This window comes from Lepisosteus platostomus, chromosome 8, assembly GCF_059453375.1.
Source record: "Lepisosteus platostomus isolate fLepPlt1 chromosome 8, fLepPlt1.hap1, whole genome shotgun sequence".
NCBI classification, from domain to species: Eukaryota; Metazoa; Chordata; class Actinopteri; order Semionotiformes; family Lepisosteidae; genus Lepisosteus; species Lepisosteus platostomus.
Window position 1 is genome coordinate 21738780 of NC_142618.1, and position 24928 is coordinate 21763707.

Here is a 24928-nt window from a genome sequence, read left to right on the forward strand (position 1 = left end):
ATCAATCCGTAACTTTGCCTTTCGAGTTGCCCTGTTCTACGTATATTACTATTAAATTTGTATTAAGATGTATAATAACTTTATAAAATGATGATAATAATTGATTTTTTTTTCCAAACGGATAGCCTTGTTGTTCTGTGAACCCTAAGGATTTGTATTCCAGCGCATGTTCATTATAACAGGGCCAATTTCCCAGAAGACTAACATCATTAAAGACACAAAAATTCAAGTTGGATCGAAAAGCTGGGATGTCCCTGCAGTTCTCATTTACAATGCAGAAGAGACAGGGTAAGAGACATCCAGAATGGAAACAAATGACACAAGAAATGCATTTTTGCATTTTCAAAGCAAGAGGAAATCCAGACAAATATGCAATAAGCTGTTTATGGAAAGTTGTTTTTTTTCCGGTTTTATTTTTGATAAACAAAATAGTTAAAAACACAAAGGAGTTGGTTTCCAAAACGGCTTTGGCTTTGAGATAAAACAGCAGTGTATTCTACAATAGGGCAAGTGCAGCCTTACTTTCATGCACTGCAACAAAAAGGGAATTTTACACATCTGAGTTTAAGATTACAGGACACATACTACCATTCCTTTCACCCTCTTCCTTCTGCATTATGAAGATTATGGTTCTAAGGTTCTGGGAAGTCATGAAGTTGGAAATTGAAACAGACATCTAGTAGTGTTCTTCTTAGACTGATTTTTTAGCTTTCAAACTGTCAATCTGGCAAAGGCTACTGTAGAGCGACAAGTTTATATACTTACTGCTACCCCCCAGAAACCATAAATGAAGTGAAATATGAAAGAGACAGTTTATCCCAGCAGGGAGACTCTGTAAAGAGCAGCTGTATCTGCTTGGACTCAAATTCATGTTTCGTATTTCCGTGCTGAGATAAGAAGTGCCATTCTTTGGTTGAGCCATTTAACGTAACATTAGTGTGTCTATGACTACAGTGCTTAGGTCATTAAAGATGCCATAGTCCTGTTTGTAAGAGTAGGGATGTTAACTGCTCTGGGTTTGCAAAACCTGGCCTATATAAAGTCAGCAGGTGATGCAGTTTCGTATTTCTGCCTGCTACCATAGTTGGGCTGCACAACAGTAATGCACACGCGTCAAACACAGGTGGGGGCTGTACTTCAGTTGAGGATTAAGAGTCCCTTCATATACTGTGGGTAAAGGGATGGGGATCCTTTGGGGTGAAAAATGCTATCATAATCATTGCATTACATTGCTGTAGTCATAGCTGATGTCTGACTAGCTCACAGAGCATGAGATGGCAGTTAGACCAACAAATCACTATACTAGCTAAACCTCTTAAGTGCATAACCCATTTATTCACACAATTATAAAGGCTTAAGTCCTTTCTAAATCTACACAGAGGTGTGGTTTGTTACCCAAAACAAACTGTTTGAAAGGCAGTGATTAACAGTCCTATTTCATATACCACAGACACTGAGTCTTTACTTTATCACATACTTTATTGAACTAAGACTAAATTGGAAACCACAGATTTTCAGCAGTGCGCTGCATATCGCACAAAGCTTTTTCTTCAAAAATGAAAAGGAAATGATCAAATAAACGTTATCGTGGTACTTTAAAGAACATACTCCTACTTCTCTACAGCACGTTTACAGCTTCCTGAAAAACAAATATTTTTGCACCTTAAAGGAATGTTGTGCTTATTTTACATCAACATTATCTTTTGGTCAAGTCTCTTAGTGAAACAACTTTCATGTTCTGCACACAAAAAAAGTAATTAGTTTGCTTTTCTTACTACCACCCTTGCTGTAAAGCTTTATCTAAATGAAAATCACTTTTAAATTGCAGTGTTAATGCTAACTTCAGTGCAGGAATGTTGTGGGCATACCCGTATGCATTAGGTCTAATGCAGGCCATCTATCAACAAAATAGTCTCTGACAGTTCAGCAGGGACATACACACACTTAAATGAGGTACAGGAAATTTAATGAAATTTTGTCTTACAGAACTGAATACACTTAATATACAATAAAGAGGGGCCCATTGCATTTTTCAAGTCCCTCAAAAATGAGTAGCTCAAAGAAAAATGTAAACAAATGAGGTTTACAAAAGAAAAATGTAAACATGAAAACTGACTTAAACAATAATTAAATATAGCTGTTGGATAGCAAAAAGACAAAAAATAAAGAATGCACTGTTATGTCTTATAAAGTAGAAGGTTTTAATTTTGATTATCCACAAAGAATTTGGATAACTGTAAGGTAACTCAAAACATGTTAATTTAAAAAAAACTAAAAGAAAAGTATCACACAGCTATTTTTAATACTTACAGTTTTACTTGTGTCAAGTCTAAAATAAAACTCATCTATAACAATAATACTCAGCAGTGTTGGAGAACATTAAAAACATCCTACGAAATTTCTATTTAAAAAAAAACCTTGGCCTATAACAGAACATCTGTTAAGCCCCTTTTTATGAGAAGGAAAGTATGAAGGCAACGAGTGTCAAGTACCATTGGAGACATCAAAGTCTGGACAATAGAAAGAAAATGCGTCTTTTAGATAAGCATTAAATGTTTGCTGAAGCCTTGACACCGACAATTCCAAGAGAATTTGAGTGGCTTCCCAGAATTTCCAAAAGAGAATGCCAAGACCCATTCACTTAATTATAAAACAAAATATGCTCCAGCTTTCCAGCAGCATCAGGGCCTCCTGACACTTCATTAAAGTGGTTACCAGAACGCGGAACACTCACCTCTCCTGTTCCAGTTTCATTCGGAATGTTTCCTCCTCGGACGCCTGCATGTCTTCCATTTTCGACTTGCTGGAACTCTTGCGCTCGATTTTGTCTCCCACCCTCTCATCCTTGCGATGCTTGCCAAACCTGGAATATCGGTTAAGGAAAGTTTTAGGGCTTGAAGAATGTTTCATCTACGTGAAATACAGATTAGGGTGGGACAGTCAAAGAGCGGTCAGTGTTGCTGAATCACAGCTCTAGGGGCCTGGGTTCAGTTCTGGGTTGAAGTACATCTGTGTGGAGATTGCATGTTCTGCCTCTTGTCTATGTGGATTTTCCTTTGGCGCTCCAGTTACCTATAACCTTATAAGACATGCTAGGTTAACTGATGTCCCCGGTCTCGTGATGGGCAGGCATTATGTCAAGGACACAGTCCTGCCTTGTCCCTCACTATGTGTGTCCAGGAAAGGCTCTGTTTAGTTTTCTGTAAACCATGCCAAGACTAAGCAGTTGACTGATAATCAATGGATACAAAAAGTGAAGCATAGCTAGCAGCCTTCTTAGATGTCCTTAGAGAAAATACCTGAAAGAAATTTAACAAAGTTCCGATAAAAGACCGACTTCTAACCAGCAACAAGGCCTAAACTCTGAGACAGTCTGAGATGTCATCACATAATGCTTTCCCAAAACTATAGCTGTATATAAAATATTTAATGATTTTTTCAAAGGACTGCAATCCTTTGATTAAGGCTTTTATAGACTAGCTGTCAGAGACACTTTTAATAAATCAGCTTAATATTCTCTAAAAGTTCAATAAAGACAACCTGTTTAACACTTTTTTTCTAAGAGACAAAATAATAAACTATGGTATTGAAGGCCCCAGAGAAGATACTTACTTTTCAATCACAGATACAAACTTGTGATGAATCTGTGCTGTGCTGGAAAAGAAACCCACCACAAAAAGGCTCTTGCTATTTCCACCTTCATCTTCACAGTTAAACTTTACATTTTAATGACAGCCTGACACTGAAAGTGCATAAACTCCAAAGTACATTACAGAGTGAAAATAACACCACACATGAAATGAAAATATAAATCGAGCATGGTTAATTCATCACAAAGCCTATCTCTCCCTATCTGTCTATCATGATCTGTAAATTAACAGTGCTGTAGCCTCATTGAAAAATGTGTTAGAAAATGATGAAGCAGAAGAATGCCTCACGAGTTCCTTACTCCCTAATTTCTGATGCTCTTTCACCAAAACTGGCTAATGCAAATGGAATCATAAAGAAGTCAGTGTGGGCGTGACCCAAGATCAAGAATAACTGTGCTTTTCATAGGGCACAGTTTTCGGCACTGGTGGTCAGAAGGTTTCATTCTTTGTCTTATAGTGCCTGGGTGTAGCTATGAGGACATACTGCACGCTAATTCAGCGACAGGACATGTTACAATTTTATAACAAGTTGAACATATTTCCTCTTGTAGAGCCATCTGTGCTGGGACTCTCCCTATATGTACAAATGAACAGTTTAGCACTCCTTAGGAGCGCTACAAAATGTCTAAGATTTTAGGTGGTGTGGTCCTGAGTACTGAAAAATGTCTACAGTAACATGACACAAATTAAATAAGTGGAAGCAAGAGTATTTAATATTAAAGAGGTTCAGTGAAGAAAACAGAATACCAAAAAAGCCAGTGTCTACTGATTTTGAGCAACATATTTGATCTAATTTGTGTATTTTTAAATTTATAAACTAAAAAAAAATATTGGGCCAGTCTCATTGTGCATGCTGAAGTCTCAAGTAAATGATCCGACTAAAAAATGACTGAATTCTTCTGAGCTCCCAAGATATCTCATTAATATACAACAGAATAATGGCTTTCCACAGAACAACTATCTTTAGTGAGGTTAGTCCATACACTCAATCCACATGCCAAAATTAATACGTACCACATTCATTATGAAAATTACTATTTCATTTGTTGATAGGGCAATGGAAGCCATATAGTATTAGGATGTGCGACCTCCATCAATTTGAATTTGCTGCATAATCACTTCACTTGAATAATGTTTATTTTAGATTATTTTGGTGCTTAAGCTTGGCACTGAATTTTGAAATACAAAATAAATCAGATACAAGGATTTAAATATTTACTTGAGGCAGATTTTACTATTAAACAGGCTTTATTTAGGAAAAATGCTAATTCTTATTAGATATATAACAATTCAAGTTTAAATCATCCTTCCTATTTAAAGCAAGCACACAACAGTGACCAGATTATTTCTTTCTGCTTACTGCTGTGAAGGGAAAAAGTAATCTCCATCTTTTCAAAGGAATTTTTTCCCACATCTAGATGCAGCTAGGGGTGAGATCACTGCTAAATAAGAGCCTGTTAATTATATTAGAAACAGGGTTTTTGTAATACAGATACATTACCCGATTAATTAATCAACAAATGGTTAGACTAAAACAAACATAAAAAAAAACAGACTGAAACTCTTATAATAAGAGAATCACTGCTATTTATCACTACAGGTAGCAGAAACCTACTGCAGTTTCATTAAATGGAAATACATTTGGAGACTATATTCTGTACCATTTACAGTAATTGCATTAGAAAAGTAAAACGTATACATACAGAGAGAGCACATCATAATAAAATGATTCAACCAAGGGAATGCAGTAATTTCAAATATTTTCCACCTTGGAAGATGTTCTGCAGACACTGAGGAAATTAACAAAACTGTGAACAATTACATTTGCACCACTGCCAGAGAACAAAAATTATGAGTCAGGGATCTACATGGAACTAACTTCAAGGTGGGACTGACAGCACTTAGACAACTGTAGTGCTTCACCAGTTTCAAGGGAAACTAAATTAAATAGCACACAGCTAGAAGTGTACAATTACTGTATGTGCACTTGGGTCAACTAATATCACCAAAGGAAAAACACGTCTGAAATAAAAAAAAACAATGTAGTGGAGAACATTTCCAAGGTTCAGCATTGCTCTAAAGGGAAAACTGTTTTTGTGCCATAAAAGTATAATCTTGGACAAATATTTGCTGCCTACACGGCCACATGAAAACTGGACCTTGAACACAAAAATGATATAGAAGCGACAGAAGATCCACAGAAACATAGGAAGATGCATGATCGGAATAACAAGAAGAGACAGAAGGAGAAAGGAATGGTTTAGAGCACAAAGAAGAGAATGTGATTTCACTGTGAGGACTACAATAGGACTGAGCTGCACACAGAGCTATAAGAATGGATCAAGCAGACAAGCAGAAAAAAACAAGGACAATGATACCCTGTAAGTGAGTGAGATGGGATCAGTATGTGGAAGATAAAGTTGAGGACTGGTGAAAGTAGATGTGTAGTGTCTAAATTGAAGATAGAAGATGCTTAAATCCTACAGTAGATCATAAAAATGTTAAATATATATCATCACAAACAGCAGGTTTTCTAAAACTACTTGCTGATGGAGGCCTCTGTAAGACTCCTCCAGATTACTCTGCCCCAACTCTTATCCCATCTTCTTTGTTATCTTCCTCTGTCGTTTGTTTCCTGGGATCCATCAAAAGACTCCATCTCTGATCTGTTCCTCTTGTCAGGTGCTTACTAATGGACAAGCATCTTTACTCAAAGTTGGAGATCTATGTTTTTCTCTCAAACTCAGTTCTCACTCTCTCACTATGTTTTCAGCTCTCTTCTTTGTCTGTCTGAAACATTTCAAGATTCCTCAGAAAAGCACACTTCTGCAAACTGATTCCCAAAGCTGCTTGCAAGGCTTTTAGAGATTCAAGGTAAGAAAATCCAAGTGGCCAGTAATATCACACAAAAGTTACACCTTATGTCAATTCCAGTAATTTGCCCTGCTTTGTGGTTTAAATAAAATCCTACTATTTCATTTTAAAGGGCACAAAGCCTCACAATTATGCACCCTACTTACCATTATCATTCTGCAGCAACTCACTGTATTTAACCAAAACAGCTAGTAAAATTGCAGGTTTACTAATCACATCACATCACTTTTTTTTTAAATCCTCAAGACAACTTACAGCACAGGACACTGTAGTGAAAATTGCAGTCAAATGAATTTAATGAATGAATTCATTTATGAACATGATATAAAGCCTTTCTCTTTCCCAGTCAGAAAAGACCCGTTTGTTACAAGGAAGTTTAACTTCTGTAGATCAAAACCATTTTTTAAAAAGGTCTTTTTCAAAATTGACTTCTATCATGGTGTGGGTTTATAGTGGCAAGAAGCAAAAATAAATTATCTCCATTGAAAATGACAAGATTCAACACAAAATCTAATAAAAAGGAGAAGCCGGACAGTGCCACATAAAATTGCTTGATTCATCCCCCTACAAGAAATCTTGCATCTGGCATTTTTTACATCTGAAAGCAGTGCTGACAGACAGCCCTCATAAATTACCACCAATCTTCAAACTACTATGAAATCAGACAGGGGAAACTGGTTTCACACGGTTCAGAATGTCATCTTTGTTTTTATCTTCAGCACACAGCACCTCCAGAATTTCCAACACATGCTCCATACAAGTGCAGCATCCAGAAAAGACTTACCCTTCATGCTAGTACCGACATGACCCAAAGAGAAGCAGCTCTTGGTTTTTACTACAGAGACTTCAGGTTTACAATTCTGTCACATCCTACAACGTTGCCAGCACAAGCCGCAAGTTATTGTGTTTTGATTCAAAGCGGGGCCTCATGTTGACAAAATTACAGACAAACACAGTGGTTTGGCATGTTAAACAGAATGTGCTTGTGTTTAAATATGGCAGCATAAAAAAAGCTTGTTTTTCACAAACATCTCTGCAATGTTTACTCCCACTCACATCCGCTTTCTCCATCATTTCCATCACTAATGATGAAAAAGACAATGCTTTAAGCACTGTAAAAGATGAGCTAACCAAAGTCATTAATTAGACCATAAACATTCTCTAGTCACCCGTTTCAGTTCATGGCTCTGGGTATATTCAGGTGTCCCCAGCATTGTTTCTCTACCCAGTATAAAAAACTGGACCCTGGAGGCTGAACTCTAGGATCAGCTGCTCAAAGGATGTGGAATAATCTCCCAGTCCGTAACAGAATCCACATCCAAATCTTAAACATCTTTAAAAACCCACTCTACCTTTTTACCTTTAATTGTTTAATTTACTGTATTCACTTCTTTTTGCTTCTTTTTGTTTTATTGTATAGAGCTTGAAGATGATATACCATAAAAGCACTATATATGAAATAAAGGTTGCTATTATTTATTAGACATGGTAACTACTGAATGTACAGTATATTATACTGAGTTAGGAAAATGCTTTTTAAAAAATCCATATTGAACATTTAGAGCTTTGGGACACCTGCTGTGATGTATAGGAAGAGGCATTAAAAATGCAACACATGAACATTGGAACCAATAGCATTTCCTGCATTTATAATGCCTTTCAGTATATTTGTTCTATTATGGAAAAACATACACATTTACTAAACCTTAGAATTGTTCTTAATTATTGGTCCAATAGTTGCATTTCTAGCATCAGAACTACACAAGTGATAATGTTTTCTGTAATTAAAACATCAACACTGTTTACAGAATTCTTTTGTTTTTCATACCACCAATGCTACAAATTGCTAATTGTACCCAGCTCAAGGACTGATCATAAGGACTTACGTCAGTGCCATTTCTGCTTGAATAACCCTGATAATAATTAGGGACTGATTGGACGCTTTGTGGGCTGAATAACAAGGATGTCAGCTACTACATTTCTATTAGCTTCTTTTGTTATAATGAACAGTTTTCAAGGTCGTAGATGAATAATCACGTGGTTGCCTATTAATGTGCCTACGTAGTATATCTCAGATCCTATTTTTTCATTTAAAGTCTGCAGCGTATGTTTTACACGGAGCAATTTTTAAGTACCATTCTTACATTCAGCATATAGATGAAAAAGCATCCATTTGGAAACGTAGCTTTCCAAGTTGGACGCAAAAGTAGAACTGAGAGTACAGTACAATATGTCAAGATTGTCACACTGTACATAAAAGTAATAAAGAAAGGCACAATGGATTAAAATGGCAGTCTATTTGAAAGGCAAAGGAATTTACTGGTGAATTAACAGGTTGGTATGTTGGTCAGCACTGCTGCCTCTCAGTAGGTCCTGGGTTGAATTCTGGGGACTGTGGCACAATCAGTGCAGTGTCTGCATGTTCTGAAAGGTTCAAAGTGGGGCCTCATGTTGACCAGGGCTGTGCCAGTTTTTTTCCCCAGATACTCCAGCTTCCTTCCACTGCCCAACGCACTGGTGTCCAGTCACAGACATGGCCAGCCTTGATTTCCCAGTCCCTGCACCCTATGCTTGCAGGACAGGCTCTGGATTGATGCAGCCCTCATCAGGATAAGGCTGGATGTCCCTTACCCAACGCATTTTCATTTTAATTGTTTTTATCTTAACACAACTACACAGCAGGCTCACTTTTTTGTAGCAGGTGAAGTCTGGAGTCACTTGAATATTATATTTTCCCAAAACTTTTGTCTAAATACATCTAAAAATTGAATATTTGTTTTGTGAAGCTTAATGAAACGAAGAGACGGTGCATTTGGGGGTCACCTTTCTAAACAACAACAACAACAAAATGGCAGGTTCTACTAATAAGAACAAAGTTGGATTGATGTAGGTCAGCATGGTGGTGCTGTGGGTAATGTTCTGGGTACAATTCTGAACTTGAGTTGCTATCTGCATGAAGATATGTTCTCCCCAAGTTCCCGCTGATTTCCTTTGGATGCTCTGGTTTTCCCACAGTCCAAAGACTACTAGTAGGTTAAGTGACGTCTAGGAAACTTGGCTCTAGTGTGTGTGCGTGCGTGCGTGCGTGCGTGCGTGCGTGCGTGCGTGCGTGCGTGCGTGCGTGCGTGCGTGCGTGCGCCTGTCTGTGTTTGTGCCCTGTGATGGACTGATGTCCTGTCAAGTGTGTATCCTGCAATGCGCCCATTGCTTGCTGAGATAGGCTCTGATTCCCCCACAGTGCCCTGTATTGGATAAGAAAATGGATGGATGAATAAATGTGCGTGTGTTGTTTTGTCATTAAAGGGGATAGTCTCCATTCTATAATAGTTTCTCTCTGCAGGTGTTTGAGAAATACAGTTAGTGCAGTCATAAGCACCAGTGCTTTGAAATCTATATTCCTCATATAATGTATCAGATTGAAACCATTTGTACAATAAACTTTGACAAATAAAAACATTTATTTACCAAATCTGCAACTGACAACATGCATAGTGACAGCAGAAGATTCACTGAAAAAACTTTAAAGTTTGAAATGAGATTTTGAATTGGGTCATGTCTCTGCTAATCTGGAAACCTCAAACCTCCTCATATATTAATGAAAATCATTATCTGTGGTGGTTTTGCCAGTAATGTCAAACTGTTTAAGTAGAACTAGGTCAGGGAAACTAGAGAGGGTCAAAGGTTTAGATTTGGATAGTTCTTCTTAAACTTTAATTGCTGTACCTCACTAGTTTCTAAGATGGAAAAAAAGCTTTTGAATAATTTGATCAGAAGTTCCCAGGTCAATACAGAACTTCAGGTCTCTAAAATGACTGTATAAAACAGTAAAGTAATGCAAAAGAGTTTGAAGCTGAGTTGTTCATCACAGTGCACAGTAATTTCTGATTTGACTTGCTGAAAAATGAAATATCTTTATCATCTCATCAGATTCACACACCCAAATAACCACTCAGAACCTTCCATCTCTTCAAATTTTTTGCTTTGTGAAATGCATTTTTCCAATGAGATCTCTACCTCTAACAAGATATTCAAAACTAATAAAGTACAGTATACCTGCAATATAAAGATTTTACGCAACATGCCTAAAACAGAAACTGATAGAGATACAATTGTCTGCCAAAGAAATTAAATTGTCTCTCTACAATGTCATTGTTTAAATTAATATCTTCCTGGCTTCTGCTTAAGACAGAGAAAGAGTTTGACAGTTTGACTATGCCTGTTTCAGTATAAACAATATACAATATATGTCCAATTTTTTCCTGTAATAGATCACTTTGGATTTAAGGGAGTCTGACCAAAACTGACTTTCTATAACCTTTGAACTGCTGGCCCAATAAAGCTGCCATTCAAAATGAAGATTTGTTCTATAAAAAGATAAACTATAGACTAGTTTGAAATTTCACGTAAAAATAACACTTATGATGGTATGATGACTTTTGTCATCAAATTACAGGAGCAGTAAATAAACTATGGTGGATCTTTGACATACTCTCTAAACATAAATAAGAATTAAATTGACAAAAATCAAAAGGTTGTCTAACCATCAAATTTGCTATCAAGCATTCTGTATTAAAAATGTCAGCATCTCTATTATTACAAGAGCTTAGGTATAAAATAGAGACAAAAATCCATGCCTTTTATTGTTTTTATTGGGAAGTTCAAAGTATCACTGGTGCTGCACCAAGGAAATAAAATGTATATTTTCCTAAGTCACGCAATGGAAGATTCTGTCTCTGTTTTGTGAATATTTTCATTCTGTTCACGTAACAAACCAAATACTACCTCTGTCTCCTGCATTTCAACAGAACAAAAAGCACAGTTTAATGGACCATTACAGAGCATCAATTGCAGACCAAAAAGTGACAAGTATGACTAATGAATACACAAACACCTGCCGACTCAAAACAAAAACTGATGATGAGGAGAGGAAGTATGTCACAGCGTACAAAAATGAAGATGAAAAACAACTTCTATATCTAATACAAGTAAAAAAAATGGGAGATGGGCAAACCCTGTATTGTAATCTACCACACATCCTTATAGAGTAGAAGACGCCATAGTGGTTTACAGGACTTTTCCTTAAACTCATATTCTTTATTTCTACTTTGTAACTCATGCAGGACACAGACCATAAATGGCCACCAAGCTGGTTAAACATTGTTAAACCAAGTAACAGATCATTCTGAATGAAATCCTAGTCACCTGAAATCAGCAATGGCCTCTGCTTACTTAACTGAACAAATCAATTACTAAACTGACAATTAACAATCCTACCATTTCGTAACTTAAAGATAAACATTTGTATTTTTGGAAGGAATGTGGCTCTTATTCACTTCTCACAGTTACAGTCTATAATTCACTTTTCACAGTATTCAGCTTTGAGCTGTTATTTAAGTTAATTCATTTTGTACTGCACATGCTCTCTGGGGCCTCTCATTTCTGCCCACCATTTTTGAAAGAAGAAAACTCCAGTGTTATTCTCCTTGTCATCTTATACCAGTCATTTTGTCATTTAAATACTTACTAGTCCGTCAATCAACTAATCCCGATGTACTCATATTGTCTCAGGCCTAATCTTTCAGAATCTGAACTATTCTATAATTCTATAAGTTTCTGACTCTTTTCCTCCTGTTGAACCTCTCCATATCTCCACTGCCAGGAAACTTGATTCTCCCTCTTGCTGTGACATCTTTTTTTTGCTTACCAACATCGTCCTAATCTGCACATCCTTAACAACCTACCAGACACCACCTGCTGTAACCTCTTGCCATCTCTAAACTTGACCAAGGAAACACTCTCCAAACTAACCATCTTTCCCAAATTCCTCTAAAAACCACCAACTTGCTTTATATTTGTTTGGAGAGTGTTTCCAAACACAAAATATATTTGTGTTACAGAGGTGTCCATGGGCGAAACGCTCACATACCAGTGAGGAAGGCAACTGCTCCGTTCATGTGATGATTGGCTATTAAAGGTTTAGTGTTTACCTGGTCATTTGTTAAGGGAGAGGTTTAGAACTAAACAGGAAAGGCTGAGTGATGCAACAGAAACAATTCAAATCTGGCTTAAAGGTGCTCATCGTACCATTTTTCAGAATATTATCAAACTAGTATGATGTACTGTAGGATATAAAGTATTTAAAGCCTTTCTAATGGGGTCTGTCTCCCCAAGGTAGCTAAATCAGGCCCTGTATTCCCATCTCAGGGAGCACTTTTTCTTCCTGAAGTGAAATAAACATGGAGACAATAGCCTCCTTTCAAGATGACTGCATCACCTGGTGGCAGTGGCGGGATGAGAAAGCCCTATGGAGGACATCGTTCGGCTGAGGACTTGGCAATAGGCTTGAGTTGAGGAGGTAATTTGGAGAGCAAACCAGCATTGGTTTGAGTGACTTTCCTATAACATATAGCATTACCAAGTTGACAGGCTTTATAAAGTGCTTTCTGAACACAAGTTGCATTTCATTGATATTAGTCATTGTGTAGTAGGTGCTGAGTCTTGCATACTAAACAAGAAATTTTATTTAGCTGAATTATAACATTTTAGTTACAGACCTCTACACTGTTAAGAGTAACTGGTTTGAATGTAAGTCGGCTTACAGGTCTCAGCACAATACATAACAAAAAGCTGACTGGCTACATTATACTTATGACTATTTCAATCCAACAAAATGCATTTTACTTGATATATTTTAGGGCAGATGGACCCAAGTTAAATTTGTAATAGACATGAAAAAATGTCTAAGTCACAAAAGCATTGGCTCCAAGGAGATAAAAAAATAACGTGTGGCAGTGATATTGTTTAACTTTAAACTAAGACATGTCACTAAAACAAACAGTTCTAACAAATTAAAATAGTAACTGATTAACTTAAAAATATGAGTGCTTTAAGACCGGCAAGTACCAGTTATGTAATTCAATGCATATTGCAATTTCCATACATCTGCTGTTTTCAAAAAGGCATTCCGGTTTGCTAAGAATAAGCAATGCTTGATATAGTTTTTTGTTGTTTTCTTAAAAGGAAATGATTTCCAGATCATTTAAACTAATTTCTTTATCAGCTAAGAAAAATAATACAAGAACATTATACTTCCTGGAATTTTTTGGAGAATAAGTGGCAATTATATACTTCCTGGAATTTGTTGGAGAATAAGTGGCAGTTAAGACAAATGACCTCTGTTCCTCAAATACGCCATTTGCGCAAACATGGTGATGCATTTGATTTTGCCATTTTCAGTGCTCTTAATTCATGAGTCTATCTATGATATCTGTCAGTTTAAGAAAACATGGGAAATACACTTTCAAGAACAAAAAGTCTGCTTTACAAAGCTGGAAGTTAACACAAGTTCTATTATACAGCACTCTTGAAATCGAACTATGAGCGGGGTAATACATAACATGCTTAAAAAATATCAGCACTGTAACATAGCTTTCTATGACTTTATAGCAGTACTTCATAGTACTTAGAAATGTAAAACCAATGCTAATATTTTTAAATAGAGACTAGAAAACCTGACTTTAGAACAGTGAACTGCGAATCCCAGGCTAAAGATGGATGTTTTAATATAGTCTCATTAGAGAAAAAAAGGTGAAGCCTTACTCACTAAGGAAGTTATATAAGTATATAAACAAAAAAAAAATTTTGCTCTGCGAGACAACACTTATACCGAAGATGGCTTATTTTCATTGATTGTTTTTCTAATGAGGCAAGTATGTGGTCATGCATTTGACCTGATGATCATTAAGTAGTGTTAATGGGAACATCATTATTACACACCTGCACTCTGATATTGTTATTTCAAGGGACTTACCTGAGAGCTTTAAACTACTTTGTGGCAACTTATGCTGATGTTATCTGCAGCTGCCTGAAGATTATACCTTCCCCACGGATCTCATTATCCACAACTTCTAACGTCAGTCAGCATTTTCCCTGTCAAACTGAGATTAAAAAGTATACTCCACACACAAGACAGTTTCATGGCAATTTCTAAGGAAGGTGGCATCACCTAATGAAGCACTATAGCTTCAGGATTGTTATTTTGCTTTTACTTTCTTATATGCTGGCTTTTGAGCAATTTATCACCCAATGACATCAATGAAAGCTGAAAAAATATTTCACTTTGCTAATCAGCGTGAAGTACAACTGCATTCTTTTAGTGTAAAAAAAGATTTGACGCACTCGTAGCAGTGTCTCAAGATGAAGCTCAGTTATTTTAAGAACACAATCAATACATTCCCTTAAAACATCAACTTGTATTTCAACATGCATTGTGTTTCATGGTATGTATATGAAGGATCCTTCAACATGGATGGTTTTAAAGCCACATGTTTCCACAGTTGTAACTAGCTGCTCCAAGACCAAAGACACTGTTCCTGATCACATGTGGAGCACAAACTATTCCAACAATGCCCTTTCTCTGCTGACAACCAGATGGCCTACAAATACTGTGAAGAATAAACATTCTCAGTATATTGTCTTTCTCTGAGCTTCAGTTAGCTAACATTTGCAGAACACAACATTTCCTCTTTCCTTTTCGGTGCTCGTTTTATCATGTTAAGCTAAACATTATAATCACATTAAGCTCATCGCTCAACCTTTGACTCCAGAAAGACTTTTACAGCGGTAACGTTTTCTCTTCTTTTATAAACACATACATTAATTTTTACTGTTTATATTAAAAAACAAACAATTTCAGTCTGTAGAGACTGGCACTGGGCCACATCAAACCTGGTGGCCTTTATTTTTTCTCATCTTTCCACAGTTAAACGGACGAAAAAAAACAACAACAATGACTTAACTTCTGGCAATCAAAGGCTTTTACCAAAACAATGTAGTATTGTTTGGGGTTTTCAATTATTTTAAAAATGAGATTTTCCCATATATTTGAAACCAAGCTTTCAGTCCAGCTGCAATAAGCAGTTGTTTTTATTAATACATACACACCTGTGGCCTCAAAGTTCACAGCTAGTGTGTGGCTATATACCACATACTGTCATTCCCTTTCTTTTACCCTACATGGCAAGGAGCTAAGCAGCATTTTTAGAATGTCCTTTCCAGTTCTGAATAGAACATTCTTTATGTCCTACAATAACGTAATGTGAGAAGGAATGTTCCAGGGAAGTAGGAACCAATTGAGTGTGCCTCTGCAGGGATCACTTGCAGCTCAAGTAGATCACCATCACAGTCAAAAGCAGGTGACAAATGTGCCTGTTTCTGAGGCAGTGTCCTTATAAAAGCTAAAAATGAATTCAGAGAAATGCAGTTGTGTTCATCCGCTTTACTTTTGATGACGCTGAGAATTGAACAGATTTTAATTGTGGGGTGAAACAAAATGAAATATTCGAGACAAACATTTGGCAGAAACAGACAAAACCCAGGAACGGCAGTCATGAAAGTGGATCAGCTGGGAGGAGAGGAGACTGTAAAGCATGCACTTCTTTCAGTGTAATCACAAATCCACATGAGGAAGGGTTTCACACTTTGCAAGCTACCGCCACTGGTACGGCCATCAATCCCACAGAAAAACAGAATATCATCAGGCTAATGGGTCACCTTCTGCAGGCAGACTCCCATGATTTAGTTTCTTGGTCGTGTTATATATGACCACAGTGGAAGACAATGCTAAACAGCACTGTATATGTATATGAAGATAAAGGAGCTCTCACAAGCATCACTTATTACAAGATGTGACCTAGATAAAGCATGTTATGATGAATACTTAATACTTGCTTGGATCATAGGATTCTTCTATACCTACACTGAGGATACCTAATGCTTTAACTACTCTGCCACAGCCCTAATTAAAAAATAAAATAAAAACGCCAACACATCCCTTTTGTACAGATAACTCCATGGAGCAAGATGACATGCTTATTATTTATTTTAACATTGGTGTAGGGAGATAATAAGATTGTTAAAAACTCAGTTGTCTTTTTTTTGTGCATGATAGCACACATTTTAACAACACAGGAGCTTTTTTCTACTTGTTCCTTTTCTTTTACAGCAATTACATTAGAATACTTTGAATAGTTCTACTTAAAAGGCAGCAGTGTTGTCAGAGCTGCTAAGTCTGTTTTGAATATGCCCAAAGTCAGGTTAGTATTATAGAATGCTTTTGTTCTTTACCAACGCTTAAAGATTTTCATGTACACTATAACGTGAATGCAATGTGCTGTCATTACCTCTTTTGATGCCAGAGACGTAGATTCAAAGTAAATTTAGCTCCACAATTAAAGTATTTACTGGTGTCAAGGTTTCAGTGACGGTGAATTATAATGCTTGATTTGGGGATTTTTTCATATTTATCAAGGTCTGGCTGCAAGGGACAAAGAATAAAGAAGAAACAAAATGTAATACAGACTATTGTGACATTGCTTGACATGTACAATTTTTGTCAAATGAACTGCTGAAAAAACACGCCCCAAACTACCACAGCAACAAACTCTACTGAGTCCACCTGCGTTTTGCTCAGAATGTGTTTCACCCTTCATCTCTATTTTTCACCCTCTTTTTCTTTTCTCACCAGTATGGTCAGAACATCCTTTCAGCCTGAAAAATATGGATGTGGACAAATGACAGACCTTCTCTGAGATCTAAATGAAAGGGAAAACAAATATGACAATGCTAATAAAGTATTATTGATAAATGTTCTGTATATATTCAAGTGTACATAAATTGTGCATATGTATATAAACATGCATATATATGTACAGAACAAACAATATTATTTGTTCAAATGTTGCGGTTTAGAACTAATTATGCCATTTTCACTCTTAGAATGATCAGAATGTAATATTTTTAAACTCTAGGAATCTGACAGAAGGTGGAGATATCTTTTCCAAAATCAAAAAGCAGGCCGCATGTCTAACCCGGGGAATTTTATTGTTTAAACTGCTGAGGCTGTCGGAGGAAAGCTGAAGAACGCTGGAAAGGCAAGCTTTGTGCTTCATCCCCATCAATTTGTAGTCTGTGGAGGTGCTGCACATGTCAGAGTAGTTCTATTTCAAACTCGCTGACAGGGTGAGGAAGTAAACTGAAGGAATATTGGATCAGCTACTATGGGGTGTTCTGTTTATTCCCTGACAGGTGAACCTAGCTTACTTTAGATGGCAAAAAACAGCCCCCTTTCCCTCATCATGTATTAAAGAAAACCAAATTAAGCCTTTCTATGACAAAAAGTGGGAAATAAGAAGCGAGGCAAACAGTATAATATACTGAGAAGAATGTTGATTCTGATATCATTTGCTGAATTTTGAATGTTTTTCAGGATATTACTTGCTTGACACTGGTAACATACAGTATAAAATACAAGAATACATTTCTCTTAAAATGCAGATGTTTTAGTGGATGTATGGTAATTTGTATTTATTAGTTGACTATGAATGAACAGATACTACGTGATTGAAGAGTTAGTACTTAAAGTTTCCATAATGAACATACTTCCATTCCTTCCTAAACGCCTCTGAAATTAACAAATTCATTTGCCAGACAAAATGTTATTTACAATTATCTGTCCAGCAGTTATATCACCCTGCAAATCACAACTAGCAGCCCACTAAAGCTCAGCAAGTGTGAGCCTGGTCAGTACCTGGATGGGAGACCTCCTGGGAAAAACTAAGGTTGCTGCTGGAAGAGGTGTTAGTGGGACCAGTAGGGGGCGCTCACCCTGTGGTCTGTGTGGGTCCTAATGCCCCAGTATAGTGATGTCGACACTATAAAAATATGTTGTTTTTTTAATAGGAAATAAAAAAGGGGTACTAACATTAAAAATCCCAGAGCGTTTCTCAAAAAGAGTAGGGGTGATAACCCCAGTGTCCTGGCCAAATTTCAAGGTGTACTGGCACATCATCCAGATGGCTGCTACATTGGTGGTGGTGGGGGAGAGCCCCCAGTACCTGTAAAGTTATTGTTACTATTATAACATTCAGGTCTTTTTCCAGCGCTTTTCAGAACACAAAATGAGGTTTGAGAGTTCACACTATACTGTACAAAAGGCTCGTTTTGTGAGTTACATGATTCATTTTTTGTTCCAAAGTGTGCTACAAAAGGGTATTGGGAAGATAGCATTCCCTTTCAATTTGAACTGATCAAAGGAAGAGTACGAGCTATTGCTTTATGTGAAAAATAACTACAGAACATACAGTATAAAGCACTCTAAACTAGGAAAAGAAAAGTTAAATGTTCAGAAAGAAAAAAAGAAAAGTAAATCATGAGAACATCCAATTCCGCACCCAAAGTGTATTACTCAAGGTGGGAGGGCCGACACTGCCAGAATATGCAATATAAATTTCCAAATAATGCACTTCTGAATCTGGCCATGTACAGGAGACTAAGAAAGCCAAAAGACAACAGTGTATCTGATTTCCTCTAAACAAGATTTCAAATTCAATTAGTCATTTCCCTCTCCAGCAAAGACTAAACCAGAACACTGTAAGACTGCACATAATCTTTTGAAATACAATTAAAATATTAGATTTTAATGGTAATACTTCAGTATTGCATTTGTATTGAATTGAAAGCAAAAGGCAGCTGACCAATCTCTGGTCATGCATTTCCCAGATGTGCTACTGAGTTACAAAGTTCACATTTTAATGTGTTTTCCATTTAAAAGCATGTAAAAATCGAAACGTGCTGAACTGAAATTATTTAGCGTTCCAAAGTATCTTTTTATTTGTACTCCTTGTATTAATAAAACTCTTGTAATAAAGGGAAGAACTGCAATGAAGCTCAGGGAAAGGGTAAACTTAACTGGTGACAGATTCACACAACATTAAAAAACACACTGAAAAAGATATGAATACTCGGTAACACTCAATTGTGGCAATCTGTTATAACTGAAGGACAGATCATTATTTTCCAAGAAACAAAATCAGGACAATAAGGTAGCCAGTTGCTTTTATTGGAGTTTTTAGTCTTTCTGTTATTGTCCACATTTCATTATATCGTTAAAAGTCTACTTTGGAGTAGCAAGTAAGAAATCACCTTTTACTTTACCTTTCTCTCTCTTGTTTTGTAAATGCTGATCGCTTGTCAACTGGACTAAACTGCTGCTTGTCTGGGACTTGGACAAGTAGGACAGCTTTGTCTGATCCAGCCGTGCCAGTCCCAGTTCACCAAGGACCCAGCCTAAAACAAAGCCCACAGCTCATTATGGTTTGATGATATACTGGTGGGCACACATCTCCCATTTATTATTCACTTAGCTCAAAAACAGCTCAGATCTGTTTACTCAGCACGATGTAACAACATATAGCTATAGCTGTAGCTCCAAATACTGCCATGAAAACGCCACGGAACGGACAGGTGGAAAACAGATAAACCTCTTAAAGACACTTCTGAAAAGTCCGGAACTTCTGAAATGCCTCAAATTTAAGTTCCAATTATCATTTATGATAAACGTCGGAAGATGCAGCAGATAGGAGAATTTTAAAGGCATAACAAACACTTAAAATGTGTTGAGCATCATCTCCTCTTCTACAATACCTGACAACATGAAAACCACATTCACTGCTTATGTCTGGATGCAGATTCTTGTAAAATAAGCCAAGCAGTATGCCAAAGAAACTATGGAAATCTATGCTCGATGCAAATAAATGTATATTGCTGCAGGCGTAACAGAGAAGCAGAATCCAAATAAATGTAATAATGAAAAATACATAAAGAACCACTTTAAAAAGGCTTTATCTGTTTTGTCTGATCATTTTTTATGCCGCTGTCAGCTGAAAATGTATACTAGTACAGTAGATGTTCAAAGTCACATACTGTATACTGTATATGTGCTAACAATATAAACAAAAGAGTGCAATGTATTATTATGTATTTCCAAACAGGTGTGAAACCTCATATATACAGTAGATGCACATTTTGATAAGATTATTTTCCTTTGCACATGGTCTAACCTTCAAAACACCCCGAGAAGACAGCTCATTTGAACTGCATTAAAAAAATGTAGCCCACAAAGTCGGCAACTCAGAATCCCAGTTTCTACCCCTCCTTGCAGACTAAGCTTTGTCTTCAGGGAAAAGCATTTCAGATGACTGTAATCGTATCAAATGATTCATCTCTGAGGCTTGTCAGTTATCAGATTCACAAGAGGCTGAGTGACACTGTGGATTAAATGTTGCTCCTTAATGCAGTGACCGAAAAATCATTCTGATCAGCCAGTTGTTCAGGTCTCGTGTGAAACAGCTCGCTGTTGCCCTAGTTTACTTGAATGCACAAATTGCACCATAATAACTGCCCTTGGCTCTTACTGATTCTGCCTCTCTTCTTCCTTAACAGCAAGAGTGCACTCACCCTGCAAAATTACACTATATGTATAAGACATATACTGTACAAACTACTACAGCAGTTAAACAGCATCATATTAACTGAGGGTGAAGGAAACACTGTTTTGGACATTAGCTTTCAAGAAATAAACATTATTTTTATGCACAGACCACGTTTTAGATGAGAAGGTGAAGTTCCCTGAACTGCTCGGACACCAATAACTAATGCAAAAGCTCATCCCTCAAAATGCCGTCTTGCTTCACGGCTGCTAAAATCAGCTTTCTAGAAAACGGTTAAAACACAGACAAGCATTTTTACTTCCTGATGTGAGTTTATTTATTGTCTCTTTTTTTCTGATTAATAATGTTTAAGAGAAAAGGCAGACCTTTCACAATCAGGTAAGTCTCTACCTGTCAAGCATGTCAGACTACAAAATGAGCTCAACTTCACCTCTTTCTATTCTAACCAGCTCGGCTTCCAAATGCCCCATTTAAATGCGCTCCCCAATCAGTCTCCCGATAAAATGAGCACTGGAAAACGTTCATCGGGCTCAGTTTAGCTGTGCATGCAGATGAGCGTAAATTGAAGGGTTTAGCAAATGCAAATGCTTTCAGACGTCCTTTGAGATCAACTTAAAAAAAGAAAAAGCTACGCCGATGGAGTTGAAGGCTAACTAAATGTAAATGAGGACAAAGCACCTTATCTACAACACAAAAAAAAGAGGAGAAATAAAGCTCGACCCCAGTCAGCAGAGTCCCAGTCCTAACCGATAACTGCAGGTAAGCATACAATCGTTTATATTAGTTCTGCCTTTAAGTCAGATTTGGCGATTCTTAGGAGGCCCTAAAAATAATGATTTTGTGCAGAAGTGAGAGCAGCGCAACCCTAGGTCTCCACTGGGAATTGACTCAGTGTGCCTCGATTTAATGAAGATCCCAGGAAGAAATGCTCTGATTCTCCCCCTCTTTCTGTCTCTCTCTCTCTTTTTTTTTTTTAATTGAAGGCAAGAAGCAGCCGCACTGAGTGCATAATGCAGATGCAGGTTTATGAGCTGTCGGTTTGCATATTTGAGATAAAAAGCCCTCAGGCTGCATGCAGACAATGGAGAAAGTGTCAGTTACAGTGGCTCTGTCCCTTAAGTGGCAGCGGCATTGTCAGATAATGAAGAAAGATTAGCTGCCTTAAAGCAGTATAGGAGTGATATGAGGCAAAAAAATTTACCTTGATGTCACACCAAACTCACATTGTGGTGTATAGTACACTAGTACACCTGAAATGTACGATCTGAAACGTGAAAATGGAAAGAGTATCCTATAATGCATATAACAATCAATCAACTCAATGTTCCATAAATACCTACACAAACAACATTTATACTTGTACGTAATCATATAGTGCTCTACACCCCCAACAATGTTAAACAGCGGCAAAGCACAAATTGAAGCAGATAAGCGATGGCTCTGAATTCCTGAAACATGACCTTAAAACACTTGTCATCTTTATTGTTCATTACTGAGCTGCACGCTACGATATGCTAACTAATCCCATTACACTAATCCGTGGGAAACAACTTATTGCATGATAACAGCAAACCAACTCTGTTTAATTTATTCAGGATTCAAATGAGCACCAAATCAAAATAATTAATTGCAGTTTCTGTTTAATTAGCTTTACAGAAGCAACATTAGCAAAACCCTTAAAAATACTGCATATCCACTTTCTTACCTAAGGCAACAAAATACTTCTTAAGAAAAGGGTGGGCCGATAAGATTTCATCTGGAGCCAGTCTATCCACAATAAGAATAATGCATATTTGTACCACAATCAAACTCAGATCTCATTCACCAAAATAGTTACTTGCTGGATATCTTAATGCTTCAATTCCATGCAGTGTCACTATACTGTCTCATTCGTCATGCATGGCAGTGTGATGAAATTTGCTCTCCTTATGTGAAATGGCCCAGGCCCTGTTGCAGACCTGATAAAACAGCATTGGACATCACTCCTTGTAAACATGCCATGTGTTTCCAGCTTGTAAACCAAACTCATTAATACCTCAGTGGAGTTATTGGGCAATCCATTCTACCACTCTCTGATGTTTGGTATGAACAATTCACAATGCAGTATCTTTTAATTATGTTTCTACGGACAACATTTCTTTTTGCCAACTAAAAAATAAAACCAGTACAACGATGTTCAAATTGGCACCCCTTACAAACGAAATTTTGATATTACTAAGTCAACTTCCATTTGTTCTTTAAATTCCCAAGCCACCATTCTGTCATGCCAAAATACTGGGTTTTACGTGACAGGCCTGAAATATGCAACTACAGCAAGGCCTGTAATTAAGCATCGAACTGCTCAGAGAGACCAGCATTAGCACCGCTCTGCCTTGTCTCAGATAGTGCCAGTTCAGAGGTTTCACATGGGGACTCACTCAATGGTAACGTCGGCCAGAAGTGATGCAAGGTGTTCTACTGATGTCTCCTGAGCATTTCTCAATTTAGAATCTAAATAATACTGAAGCAAAATTACCATACAGTGCAGCATGTAATATGAAGGAGATGACATTTAAGTACAAATATTTAAATTTGATTTCAGAGGGTACCTATTTTACCCTTTCAGTTCAAAATACTAATTGCATACTGTACTGTGCTTCTAGAAAAGAAAGGGGAAAAATCCTAGATAAGCCTGGATGGCCTTTTGTAATGGAAAAACATGCATATTAACTTCCTTGTCCATGTGAATAACAGCCTTACTAGCAGACAAAAGTCCAGAAAAACACATCAATTTCAAAAGTGACTGAGACTTCAAACAAAGGAGGGAGCATCCCTAGTCCTGCCGTTAGCGCAAGTACAGTAAAGGCAGCACAAGTGTTAAAAGAACAGAAGTTCACATGAGTGCACGTATGTCTGAAAGTCTTACCTGAACATGTCCCCAAGGCCCTTTAACATCCCTCCTTTCTTGGCTTTGCTTTTGTCCTTCTCTTTGTCTCGGTCTTGCTTCTTTTTGTCTTTTCCGCCCTTGTCCTTTTTCTTGTCGTCTCTGCCTCGCCCGCCATTCATCTGCCTCTCCATGGTCCCGGAGCCCCCGGTCAGCAGGGTCACATCGCTGGTGGTCGACACCGACTCCCTCCCCGAGCGCGAGCTTTCCTCCGTGTCCTCCTCCACTGAAAACAACAAAGCCGACGGGAACCATGAGCCCAGATCGACCCAGGGCGTACGGGCAACACAGTCTTTCGCTTTGGGGGGGGAATGTGACAAAGGGATGAAACAGGGAAACAACTGCATTTTTGGCAAATGAGAGCGAGTGATTCAATTTTTAGATCCTAACAAGACAATCCACAAATTCTCACACCAGTGAGAAAGGGAGAAAAAACTCTAAAGCCACTGTATTGCACCCAATGAGAATTAGAATCTTTAAAAAAAACACAAGTTAAATCATGTTTCTTTACTAACGCACTGCTAAGTAAAAGGTGTGCAATTCAGGGTATTACTAAATTGTAAACTATATCATAAGCAGTTCTTTCAGATCCTGTTAAGTGTTCTTTATTTTTACAGGTTTTCTAGTTCTTGTTGACACCAGAAGCACCATAACCTTCTGCAGGAATTCAAGGTTCAAGGTTCAATTCAAGGTTTCCAAGCTGACTGCCTCATGACAATCGTGGTAATGGCTGAGGTCGCCCCTAAATCGGAAGCAAAACCGAAAATAATTGGCAACAGCAAATCCTCAATTGAAGCAGCGTCTAACTAAACACTAAAATGTATTCGAAAATGTTCTGTTCCAACCCTGCACTTTCATTATTCACACTAGTGATGTATACTTTTGCTGGCAAGTAATGTATGCTGAATGAAGAAAGGAATAACTGATATGCCTACTGTAACTACACATTTGAATTAAATGGGCTTTGTTTAATTAAGAGGGAGAGCAAAAATGAATTTGTTAAAAAAAATTAACTACCTGTACTCACTGATGTTCAGTAATTAGAAACATAAGCTAAGGCTTTTGGGAACAGGACTATTTGTTCTCTAAGATATGGCAATTAAAGAAAGATATTGGTTTCATTGGCTTATTATCGCTGCTCATTCCTCATGGCTTTAAAGGCAACTTCAATCACAAGGACTGTGTCTGGAGCA

At 37.3% G+C, this 24928-nt stretch overlaps 1 protein-coding gene across 7 annotated transcripts in view; it reads right to left on the reverse strand.

Annotated features, from left to right (window-relative positions):
• The window catches only part of LOC148657083 (partitioning defective 3 homolog), a 429232-nt gene that overhangs the window by 102569 nt on the left and 301735 nt on the right, over positions 1-24928 (reverse strand). For all 7 annotated transcript variants that reach the window (XM_088642914.1, XM_088642913.1, XM_088642916.1 and 4 more), the window contains 2 exons: positions 23718-23961; positions 2735-2863 (listed from right to left, as the gene is read on the reverse strand). In XM_088642914.1, coding sequence (XP_088499040.1) covers positions 2735-2863; positions 23718-23961 — 373 coding nt within the window. The remainder of the gene's footprint in view (positions 1-2734; positions 2864-23717; positions 23962-24928) is intronic.